At 46.9% G+C, this 12,320-nt stretch overlaps 1 protein-coding gene across 1 annotated transcript in view; it reads left to right on the top strand.

The window, feature by feature from the left end:
- LOC308483666 (meckelin-like) overlaps nucleotides 1–12,320 on the top strand; it is a 28,162-nt gene that overhangs the window by 1,621 nt on the left and 14,221 nt on the right. Inside the window, exons 4-14 of the mRNA XM_081017767.1 lie at nucleotides 458–558; nucleotides 1,137–1,215; nucleotides 1,817–1,894; nucleotides 2,479–2,544; nucleotides 3,702–3,846; nucleotides 5,826–5,931; nucleotides 7,308–7,401; nucleotides 9,415–9,471; nucleotides 9,875–9,973; nucleotides 10,218–10,316; nucleotides 11,304–11,402. Of these exons, the coding sequence (XP_080873893.1) occupies nucleotides 458–558; nucleotides 1,137–1,215; nucleotides 1,817–1,894; nucleotides 2,479–2,544; nucleotides 3,702–3,846; nucleotides 5,826–5,931; nucleotides 7,308–7,401; nucleotides 9,415–9,471; nucleotides 9,875–9,973; nucleotides 10,218–10,316; nucleotides 11,304–11,402 (1,023 nt within the window). The remainder of the gene's footprint in view (nucleotides 1–457; nucleotides 559–1,136; nucleotides 1,216–1,816; nucleotides 1,895–2,478; nucleotides 2,545–3,701; nucleotides 3,847–5,825; nucleotides 5,932–7,307; nucleotides 7,402–9,414; nucleotides 9,472–9,874; nucleotides 9,974–10,217; nucleotides 10,317–11,303; nucleotides 11,403–12,320) is intronic.

Below are 12,320 nucleotides of genomic sequence, written 5' to 3' on the forward strand. Positions count from 1 at the left end.
GAGTCTAAGCCACCTGGGAGCTAGTCCTCGTGGCTGCTTCTTGCAGGAGAGAAAGTGGGTGAAGTTTAAAAGCTATCTGTTAGTCTCAGCCCTGACCTCTACTGGCTAGAGGCAGGCAAGGAGGGAATGTGGCCTACAAAGACTCCTGAGGCCTGGATAAACAGTCCTGTATTTGGGTCTCAAGTTCACCACCCCCTGCTTTACATTCTCTGTCAGCGACCCCACGACTGACACACATGTCATCTTCTGCAAGTTGCTGTCCCAGCTGTCCTGTGTATTCTGTGAGATTCCTCCTCCTGCATCTGACATCTGTGTTAATGTTTAATACCAAACAGAAAGACCCGGGAGGCCTTGCAAAGGCCTTTTCTCTGGATTTAGGTGCTCATCTATCTCCAGCTCTCCTTCAAGCTCTTGCGCAGGAAAGTCTTCACCTTTTTTCAGTTTTACTTTTCTCTAGAACACCTGCAATGTGACGGCCTGCCAAATTCTCACAAACATGGTTATTATGGAAGCCTTCTCATTACAAAACCGGGCCTATGATCTCTATACGAAGACCAAGTAAGTATCCATCAATCTTGGTGCAAGGAGGTATTTATAGCCCACTCGTAATATATTTCATGTGTGGCATTTTTTGAAGTAAACTGCATATCTGGAGGGCCTGATCCACATAGGGAATTGGCTTGTGGGGCCTTAATCCCGCCCCTTCTGTGCTGCAGTCTCGGTCTGGAGGAGCCCCATGGCTGGTGATTTTGTGGGACCTTCTTTCCTAATGCAAATATACCAGCAGTAAGGCTATATAGTCGTACCTCAGAAGTCGAACAGAATCCATTCTGGCAGTCCATTTAACTTCCGAAACGTTTGACTTCCAAAGCACAGCTTCTGATTGGAGCTTCCTGCGGCCAGTCGGAAGCCACAGGCAGACATTCGGCTTCCAAAAGAACGTTCGAAAACTGGAACACTCACTTCTGGTTTTCGATTGTTCAGGAGCCGAAACGCTCGACTCCCAAGGCATTCAGGAGCTGAGGTACTACTGTAGTGTATGAACTGGCATCAGATTTAGCCTGACCTTAAAAGTTTCTATTCGTATGAGAGCATTGCTGCTTCTCAGATAAATCCTCACTGCATTTTCTTCTCAGAAGCCAAGATCTTCCAAAGCTGTGGTACGGTAGTCATAGAGGAACATCCCCTCGGATGGTTTTTGGGAAGACTTCGAAGGCAAGTCCAAGCAGGCACAAACACTGGCATTTGCTGTGTTTATGTGTATGAGACACACACACACACACACACACACACACAGAGACAGAGACAGAGAAAGCAAGCAAGAGAAAATAAATTACGATTGTGTACACATTACAGTAACACATGGGGTAACTAGGGTGACACGAGAAAACATTGCTTAGTTTAAAGGGCCTGGATGGAAGAATTGCTGGGGGATTAATTGCTGCTAAAGCTCAGCTCTGCAACCTGTTCTTAACTCTGGGACTCAGCAATCGTAAGCTGGAAACAATAGGGGGTGTCTCTAAGCATGTGCAGAGTGTCATTGACTTCTGAACAACCTCAGCCCATTTCCCAGCACCTAGGATTATGACGCAAACGTTCCAGGATGACATGTGTTGCCTCAGGCAAGCTTGAGGTCTTATTCTCTTTGTAGATATTAATTACTGTTGTCTAGTCTGCTGCCAGTCATTATTAGCTTTTTTAAAAAATTGAGCTGAATAGACTATAGGACTGTTTTTGCAGAAGGGCCTTTTAAGGTGTACAGAAGCTGGCTGAGAACATTGGCCTCCAGTTACTGTCTTTCCCCTCATCTCTACAGATTGACTTTAAGGTCGTAAAGTACAATGCGCTTGGAAAGTTCTTAGGCTGGGAAGACGTGAGAGGAGAGACGTTGCAAGTGAGTCAGTTTCTTTCTGTTCTCGGTAATATTGCTGTTTTTGCTGCAGTTCCAATGGAATGTCAGCTTAGAAGAGAGGTTGGAGAATTTTTTTTATATAGTCACCCCCACTGTTTATCCCTCAGCTACTGTTATTCATTAGTAGATTGCCCTGAAACTGGAGGTTCCATCTAACCATCATGCCCAGCAGCCACTGATAGACCTCTTACTCCTTTCCTCCCCATCCTCCTTCCCCACTTCATCAATGTCTCTAACCCTGTTTGAAAGAGGTCTAAGCCAGCAGCCACCTTCATATCTTGGCCAGCAAGTTCCCTGGGGCAGCTCCTCAGCAACTAACCTCCTTGCACAGGATGGTTCTGAGAATAAAATGATACTGTGTGTATTCTCTGCCCTCCTTGAAGGAAGGACTGGATAACATAATTTAAAATTTAATAGAAGTCTCAGCTTATCTCAGTGCAGCATACTAGTTTAACACATGTAATTAGCAGGATTTGCATGTTCGTTTCATGGGCATTCAGGAAGAAAAAGTATGTGTGCAAGGCTGTGTGCAATTTCTGCCTCTTCTTTTCTTTCCATCTTCTTAGCTCTGCCCAGACAGACAGAGTGTCATGGATGCTGCCTTTGTGTTTGGAACATCATACAGCCAGTCTGTAAGTGTTGGCTTTAGTGCAAGACAGCTTTCCCCTTCTAAGATCCCAGGGGGGTGGCTAACCTTTTTCAGCCTGAGGTTTGCATTGCCGCATTGGAACCTCTCTGGGGGCTGAATGCCAGTAGTGGGTGTGGCCCCCACCAGGACCGGCCCACCCATGAGGCAAGGTGAGGCGACTGCCTTGAGCACTCAACACACTTTTTAGACATTCATCATTTCGCGACACAGTAATTCAGTTTTGCTAGCAAACCGGAGATTAAAGTAATCCCTTTCTAGCCCTGGGAGGAGTGTGGGAAGCGTTCGTGCAACACACTGCAGCCGACACACTAACACACAGTTTGGAAAGCTCTGCTTGATGGCATAGATTGGGGAGGGGGGCCGTTCAGCCCAATGGCTTCATTCCACTACTGGAAAGCATTTCAAGGGCCAGATGCCAGTGGTGGGTGGTAGGAGGAGTCAGAGGCAAAAGTGGGCAGGGCAACAGATGTAAATATTACCTTTGTACAGTAGGCTAGTTTCTACTGCCACACACCTCTCTGTCCTCCGTCCAGACAAACAGGGGCCATGATCAGAATTCAAGGACACATTCTAGCCAGGCAAAAACACTAAAGGAGGGTGTGAAGCAGGGCCTGGGGGAAGGGTGTGTGGCCCAGGGAAAGTTCTGAGGGTTGGAGAGAGACGCCTGGCCCCAGGGCCTGGGATTCCCTACCCTTGGCAATGATAGGTTTAACACTACTCTGCAATATGGAAGAAAAACGGCATCTTAACATAAGGAAATGAGTGGGTGATAAAACTGGCATCTGTTGCAGCCTTGAGCCATTGCTGTAATAATTCATTTGAATCAGAGTCTGTGCAAAGTGTTTTTACAACACTCATCTCACTTATGTATATGTTATGGCAGAGAACCCTGACTGTTGTGGCATACCCTCTCCTTAAAGCTAAATCACACTCTTTTCAGTGAAGATGACTGCTGTGTATAGAACTGCAGGCTTAATTCGTTTTTGCATGGGGCGGTAATCTATGTTGTTCTTTTTTTAACTGAGTAAATAAATAAGGACAACTCAGAAGAGTAAATAGATTCACCCTCTCCCCTGCAGACTCTTTTTTTGGCACAGTGAAGAGATATGTGGTAGTATCTAATAATTTTCCATTTTATAGTGCACCCTCGACGTCTTGGCCCTACTGCAAGGTGTCCCTGAACCTGTCTTTTATGAGATGTTCTTACAGTATGAGGATGAAGAAGGACATGTCCGACTGTGGCCAGTCCCTGTAGAGAATCCAGCAATACTTACAAACAACCAAGGTGAGCCTTTCCTTGGCTGTGTACACACAAGATACATTTAGAGCACATTTCAAGCACTCAGCTTCCCCCCCCCCCCCATAATCCTGGGAATTGTAGCTTGCCCATCATAGAGCGGTAGTTCGCAGCACCCTTAAGAAACTAGAGTTCTCAGGATTCTTTGAAGGACGATGTTTCAGAGGGTTAGGGATGGGGTTAGAGAGCTAGGAGCTTTGGGTATTATCACCCATACAAACCTTTACTTCTCCTTCATCATCTCTCTCTCCTCAGTCTCTTCCCCTCTTCTCTTCCCTTAGCCTTTGTGCTCCTGACTTTTGGATGCACAACTAATTTCTTTAGTTCTTCTACCCCACTTTTCCAAAGCGGAAAGCTTTTAGTGCCATCTTTACAACCTTTAGTGATCTTTTCGAAGCACACATCCTCTGGCAAGGTATTTGCAGCAGGCTATACATAAGGGCAATGAAGCATTACATGCAGGTGAGCGAGTAGGCTGGCGGTGGAGGAGGAGGAATGAAGTGCTCTCCCGCTCTGTCAAAGCAAGCCAGCTGCCAAATGAGGGAAAGACCCCTTTTCTGCACCCAGTACACAGGACAGAACCCCAGAAGACTAGTAAACAGTTGTGCAGGCTAGTAACACTTTGTGGGGCTGTTTACAAGACTGATACTTGACGCATACCTTGCAGCCACAGCTTTTCAACACGCACTCACCAGATTTGAGTCCAGTAACATTACAACAGTTTTCTCTAAAGCCATGACTGTATACATGCTACCGTTTACTCTGCATCAAACAACATTAGCCACCAATCCATGTCGATCCTGTATTTATCCTGTTGTTTCTTATGAAATAGGGACGCGGGTGGCACTGTGGGTTAAACCACAGAGCCTAGGGTCAGAAGGTCAGTGGTTCGAATCTCCGCAACGGGGTGAGCTCCCATTGCTCGGTCCCTGCTCCTGCCAACGTAGCAGTTCGAAAGCACAACAGTGCAAGTAGATAAATAGGTAGCGCTCCGGCGGGAAGGTAAACGGCATTTCCGTGCACTGCTCTGGTCGCCAGAAGCAGCTTAGTCATGCTGGCCACGTGACCTGGAAGCTGTACGCTGGCTCCCTCAGCCAGTAAAGCGAGATGAGTGCCGCAACCCCAGAGTCGTCCGTGACTGGACTTAAACGGTCAGGGGTCCCTTTACCTTTCTTATGAAATACTGAGTTTAGATGTATGTTCCCCTCCCCTCAAAAGAGCCTCCCCCCAACTTTAATCCAAATTGGGAAAAATAACAACCTAGCTGCATCCTAAGCTGGCAATGTGTACACATCCTATTTAGCTTAACATTTGCAAACTGCCACAGTGGTAGCTAATCTTTTCTTCGGGTTAAGGGCCTCATTGACTCGTGGCCAGCTCTTCATGGTGAAGTGGGTGTGGCAGAGCTGGAAATGTGGATGTAGTCAGTAACGTTAGAAGAGTCCTGCTGGATCAGGCCGATGGCCCATCTAGTGCAGCATCTTGTTTTCACTGTGGCCAGCCAGATGCCTATGGGAAATCCTCAAGCAGGATCCGAGCACGTGAACACTGTCCCCTTGTGTGATCTCCAGCAACTGGTATTTGGAAGCATTACTGCTTCCAGCTGTGGAGGAAGAGCATAGACATCATGATAAGTAGCCTAGCCATCAATAGCCCTACTCTCCAGGAATTTGTGCAAACCACTTTTAAAGCCAGCTAAGCTGGTGGCCATGACTGTCTCCTGTGGGAGCCATTTCCCTATTTCGACTATGTGTTGGCTTAATGCTTTCTTTAATTACAAAGAATACATAGAATTGACTACTCAGTATACAGTGTACTGCATCATACAATACATAGAACACAATATACAGTGCATCTTTGTCAGATGCTGTGTTTCATTATTTCCCTCTCAATGGTACAAAGGGCTGAGTCTTCAGCATATAAAGACTTTTGCTCTCCACCACCCCCACCCCCAATGATTTTTCCAGCATCCCATCTCCGAAGATTCTTTCTGGTTGACGGGCTCTCTGGCAGAAAAGTAAACCTGACGAATGTCCCAGCAACTGTTACATTTGCAGCAGAATTGATCCTCAGGTAATAGTAGTAGTAGTAGTAGTAGTAGTAGTAGTAGTAGTAACGCGCAGACGTGTGCTGCAATTGCGGGTGTGGAGTGTGGGGCAGGGATTTGGAGAATGAGTGTTCCTGCAGTTAGTTCAATAATCAAATCTCCTACCCATTTTAATCTTCCTTGAAGGTCTTGTCTTGATGGGTAGGTTAATCAGGAGATTGTGTGGATTTTAACCGCTGCAAAAATCCCTGATTCTTGCATTAATAGAGGGGAATAAGCAGTTAGTTTGGGCATATCTGGGACAAACAAGGCTTGTGTCTTGGCTAAATGGAACAAGCACTTTTTTGTTTGTTTGTTTGTTTGTTTGTTTGTTTGTTTAGAAATGCAAATAGCAGCTGTTGTGTGTGTGGTCATTATCAGGCTCTCAACAAGCAAAGAGGGAGAGTTTAACCCTTTCCTCTCTGCTGTAGTCCTGATTATTACCTTTCCTTTGAGGAAATCCTGTTTTTTGAGGACATCGCCCACTGGCTCCCAAGAGTTTCCCTTGAAATGCAACCAGCTGCTTCAGAGAGGTTATTTTTGTTGGCACCCAGGTGGGGAGTTTGTATTAAATTTTCCCTCCCTACCACCCCCAGCCTCAAGGATGCTATTTACATAGCAAGAAACATGCAGATAAGCTGCATTTACGCAATTACGGTAATTTGACTTTTCAGATCGCCCCCCCCCAGGCCAAATGCAGCCCTACAGGCATCCTCACTGGACCTCCTTTATGCCTTCCTCTCCTGATAATTACAAGGGGAGGCGGATTGGGACGAGAGGGTGGAGTTGCACCCTAGTGAAAGGCCGGAGGTCTGGGAGGTGCTGATCTGGATGTTGGGGGTGGGGAGCAGGTTGTCTGGAGAGAGTCCTACCTCAGCATCATAGAATGCCTATAATGCAGGGGCTGGGTTGCCTGGCGTGACTCCAACACTGCCTCAGGATGCTGCTTGCTGAGTCAGACTCACTGCTCCATCTATCTCTGTATTGTCTACACTGACCGGCAGTGCTCCTGCAGTGTTTCAGGCAGGCAGTCTTTCCCTGCCTTGAGATGGTGGGGATTGAACCTGGGACCTTCTGCATGCAAAGCAGATTCTCTGCCACTGAGCCATGACCCTTTGGGCTGGATAATCTCCCCCACCCCTGCTGCCCTAAGGCATCTGTGCTGGACCCACCAGCATCCTCTGATTCTGCACGTTTTAAGTACATTGACCTTGGCTCCCTTCTGCCCAATTAGCACCTTTTTCCTCCGCTGCAACTCGTTTTCTCTGCAGAGGCAGAGCGATTCATCACTCCTTCCTCTAATTGCTGGCTTTGTCCTCCGGTTAACCTTCTTTTCCCTCTTCCTTTCTCCTGGCTTATACAGTGTATACCTGCCAACCGGGACTCCTGGAGGAGACAACCCCCCTTTCCTGCTGACAGTGAAATATGGAAAGCGGAGCAGCACTGGAGTCGCTCAGGCAAGGGGGGGCAAGGGGGGGCTCGTCCTCCCCTTCACCCACAGCTGCTCTTCCAGGAGGGAGAGAAATACATGTGTGCGGCAGCAGCTGAAACAATAAGGCTGGCTCCATTCCCCCCCCTTCCATTTTCCCCTTCCCTCCAGCAGCTGTTGCTTCAGCAGGTGTTAATTAGAACCAGGTTTGTGCTGGGAGATTGTCAGGGCTGAAAGCAAAGGCGCCCACCTGCCTGGATGCTGGCCTGCCTTTCCCCCTGCAAGGAAGCTGCCTCTGCCAGTCAGATGAGAAGTCACCCAGGAAACAGGCAGCGCAAGTGGAGGCAGGCTGGCTAAGCAAGGCCGTGTCTGCCGTAGTAGCTCAGCAGTAGAGAAGCTGCCTTGCATGCAGAAGGTCCCAGGTTCAATCCCTGGGATCTTCAGTTTGGGGCAGGGAAAGCTGGCAGGTGATGGGAAAGACTTTTCTCTGCCCAGGACCCCAAAGAGCCACTTCATAGTAGATTAAGAGTGTACAGGTGATAAAGTTTTAAAGGAGGGTTAGACAAATTTGTGGAGGATAAATAAGACTTAATGGATACTAGCTGTGATGGCCATGTTCTGCCTTCACTGTTAGAGGCAGCATGAGAATCACAAGTGGGGAGAGAGCTGTTGCCTTCAGATCCTGCTTGTGGACATCCTGCAGGCACTTGGTTGGCTACTGTGAGAACAGGAGTCTGGACTATCCCCCAGAGCACTTCTTATGTCTTCTTCTGATCCTAATGGGCAAACTAAGATCAGATCCACACTGGGGATCAGCTTCCTATAGTCCAAATTAAAGTTGATTGGGAGTCATGTGCAACAAACCTGCTTCCTCCAAAATGTCAGGCTTCTTGCAATAAGGAGTGTGAGGGGAAATGCACTCATAAGTGTGGGATAACACTTGCTTTGATGCTATCCAACCCCCTGCAACAAAATTAGAATGAATGGTCATTAAAAAGTCAATGTTGTCTAATCTCCCTGCAGATAATCTCCCAACCAGTAAACTGGTTGTCTGGAAGCACCATCAGACCCAAAACCTTTAAGCATCATCCAGCTTGCAGCTCTCTGTCCCTTGAGTCTCCCTCCTTCCCTTGCCTGCCTGCCCGTCTTCAATCGGTGCTCTCACTCCTTCCTTTTGCACACTCTGCTGTTCCCCTACAACTCAAGTTGGTTATGCATAGCACAGGAGGATTCCCTTTGCTACTTGGCTTCGACTCTGCAGTCTCATTGATTTACTTGGTGTGATGGGTTTTCAGCAAGAGGAGAGAAATGCTGTCTCTGACAGTGTGGTTTGCTGAACAAGGGGAAACACTGATGGACAAAGTCACTGAGAAATGAGCCCGCCATTATTTCTGTTAACGTAGCATGCCAGGGATGCTGTTCCTTGCATATGCAGAAGAGGAAAATCCTGTATAAATATACTAATGCTGAGTGTGGATACTTCCCTAGCCAAAATGGCACCAATCATACTCAAGCCAGAGGTATTAGCAGGCTTAGAAGAACTTTAAGCTTGTTGGGGTGGTGGGGGAGGGGGAAGAATGCTTAAGAGGGATGACCCCCAAAAGTTAACAACAGTCCAATGAAAAACTGGGCACTCTCTGTGGGCATGGAATTGTGACTGGCTGTTGGGAGCAAGGGGAAAGAAAACTAGGATGGGGAAATGGAATGGAGTATCCAGGGCAAGGGCCTTGCTGGCTGGAACACTGAACAGTATCACTCCACACAGTTCTCACGTGCATGTTGCAAAAAATAATAATCCATGCAGAATCAGACAGGTTGTTTAATAACATTTTGAAATGGTTTACAAGCTTCCAGGGTTTCAAGAGTGCGAAGATCCCAGAGCAATTCAGATTATGTCTTCTGCCAGCTTACCCAAACTTTGCATGATGTTTTCCAAAGCTTCTGACAATAATGACGTCAGCTGAAGCTGTGCCCACAGCCTGCAGCTAACAGGCCTGCTTTCTTCCTATTATTACTTCTCTGTTGTGCTATTTCTTTTCAGGTGTCATTTTCAGTCTCTTATATTCAGGATCCTGGAACGGCTCAGCAAGCTACAGATGTGAGTAACTCTCATGGCAGGATTCCAGAAGGGTAGCTGTTCCTGGGTTTGCTCTTCCTGGGAAGCTCTTCCTGGGTTTGCTGTGCAGACTCATAGGTTTAGGGCAGCTTAAGCTTTCATGGGCCCACAGACAGACTAGTGAAAATAACATACAAAAAATTGCATTATATTAGGAAAGAGTGCTTAGCAAAAATGTGTATATTTGGAGAAAATCACACTAAAATGGTGGTGCATTTTATTGAGCACTTAAAAAAAGAAAGAAAGAATTTGCAAACCAATGTGGAGAGGATAACTGAAGAATGGAAAAATAAGAAACAGAAAAAACCAAAACAAGACCGGTTCACTCATCCCTATGGATGACACATCTGCTTCTGTCCTCCATCCCTGCCCTCTCTCTTGATAGATTGCATTTGGAGCCCTGGGATTCCTTGCAATCATCTATGCCTTCCTGGAGACCAGCACCTGGACCCGGCGATCTCGACTTCCAAACATAAGCTTTATGGTAAGTTTTCCTTTCATGGGTGAGCTGCTGGAAATTCTTGCAGTCCCAAGAATGATGTGTTCCTTGATTTCCTCTTCCTTTGTTGGGCAGACATGGCAGGTATTTTTCTGCCTATTTACACTTTGCTAGCAGAAACCTGGCTATAGATGATAGTGCAGGTTCCATTTTGCTCCATTTGCAGTGCAGTCCCTCTCTTCCTTCAATATTTTCTTCCCTCTCGAATTTTTTTTTTATTTTCTTGCAGGTCATAGTGAAATTCTTTGCCAACTTCAGTGGATCTCTAGCAAATGTCTTTTTCATGGTCAGCCTTGGAATTGGCATTTATTGGCTCATAGTTTTCAAGGTAAGTAACTCTTGGTGTTGTCAGATGCCGCTGGAGGGGAAGAGGTGTAGCTCTTGTAGAAAGTCCTGTTCAGTCCCCAGCATCTCAAGGCAGAGGGGGAAAGACTCCTGTCTGAAATCCCGGAGAGTCATTTCCAGTAGACAATACTGAGCACAACAGGCCAATAGCTATATTCAGTTTAAGGTAGCTTCTTGTGTTCTTTCCAGCCAAATCAGTAATAGCCAGTGTACTTGAAACATAGGAGGCTACCTTTTAAAGAGTCAGACTACCTGGTCCACATGGGCATAGCTGCCCCAGCCCCCAGCAAAAATCCTGGCTACACCCATGCTGGTCCATCTAGCTCAATAGTGTCAAGACTGGCTGACAGCAGTTCTCCAGTCTCTCCCAGCCTTACTGGAGATGGCAGGGATTGGACTGGGCGCCTTCTGGTATGCAAAGCATGCACTCCGCCATTGAGTTTGGTTCTCTGTTTGTTCCCGTAATGAGGTTGCAGGTTCTGTGCTGGAACAGCCATTACCTAATTGCAAGGCGCTTACGAGTTCTAAGCCCTGAAGAATTGTCAGTAAGTAAAGGCCTTCAGAGGGACGCAGGTGGCACTGTGGGTTAAACCACAGAGCCTAGGACTTGCCGATCAGAAGGTCAGCGGTTCGAATCCCTGCGACGGGGTGAGCTCCTGTTGCTCGGTCCTTCTCTTGCCAACCTAGCAGTTCAAAAGCACATCAAAGTGCAAGTAGATAAATAGGTACCACTCCAGCGGGAAGGTAGACAGTGTTTCCATGCACTGCTCTGGTTCGCCAGAAACGGCTTAGTCATGCTGGCCACATGACTCAGAAGCTGTCTGCGGACCAACGCCGGCTCCCTCAGCCAATAAAGCGAGATGTGCGCCGCAACCCCAGAGTCAGCCACGACTGGACCTAATGGTCAGGGGTCCCTTTACCTTTTAAAGGCCTTCTCTGTTCCATCCTCATTTCCAGTCCTTCTTCTCAGGGTCAGCAGTTTTCTGCAGTTGAGAGGACACTGCCCACTGCTGGGAGCCAAATAGAGACCAACTTTATCATCTACTTGTTGTCTGCTCTTGTGTTAAAGGTAAGAACATTGGGAGATACGGGCATTTGAGATGTCTCTGGCATTGCATCTCACAGAGAAATGTCAAAGTTTTAAAAGATGGCATATGTAACCACAACAAAAAACACTGACGGGAAAGGTTGTTAGGGCTGCCCTAACCTGGATGGAAATATCGTGCTGCTCAGTAATTCAAGGGATTTGAAGAACATCAGTTGCTTTAGCAAGACTGAGACAGACTGGCACAGCTCCCTGGAGAGCATGTCTAGGCTGTAGACCTAATTTAGTTCAACTGGCATCACTTTCCTCCAAGCGGCCCTGGGAATTGTACCTCTGTGAGTCTTTTGCTAGCAGGTAAAAAGTGATAGGTTTAAAAAGAAAACAAACCTTAGGTCCTGGGTAACAGCAGTTTTTATTTACCCCAGCCTCTTTATTCAGGCTGCTGTTGTTTTCATTCTGCCACTGCTGCTTATTTATAGAATGGTAGAGTTGGAAGGGACCCCAAGAGTCATCTAGTCCAACCCCCTGCAATAGTATTATTATTATTTCACTTAATGCTTTTTTCAAAAGATGTCTGTAGCTCACTTGCAAATACTGTATTTTTCCGTGCTTAAGCCAATATATTTTCCTTAGAAATAATCAGCTAAAATTGTGGGTTGTCTTATAGACGGATATCAGAGGGGGGACTGGCGATTGGTGACAGTAGCCAGCAGGAAATTATCTGTGGTGATTGTGCGTGTGATAGGTTGCTGCAGCAAGGCGTGTTGATGATTAGCTGCAGCTTTGACAATTGGGTGGGCTATTAACAGTAGCGGTGAGGCATGCGTGCAATTGGCTGTGGTTGCGTTGAGTGTGCTGCTGGGTTTTCTTCAGTGAGTGTGCAGATGATTGTTTGCCCCCCCCCCCAAAAAAAGCTCAACAACTTTGGACAATTTCCCCCTA

Source organism: Podarcis pityusensis, assembly GCF_964106645.2.
Source record: "Podarcis pityusensis genome assembly, chromosome: 8".
NCBI lineage: Eukaryota > Metazoa > Chordata > Lepidosauria > Squamata > Lacertidae > Podarcis > Podarcis pityusensis.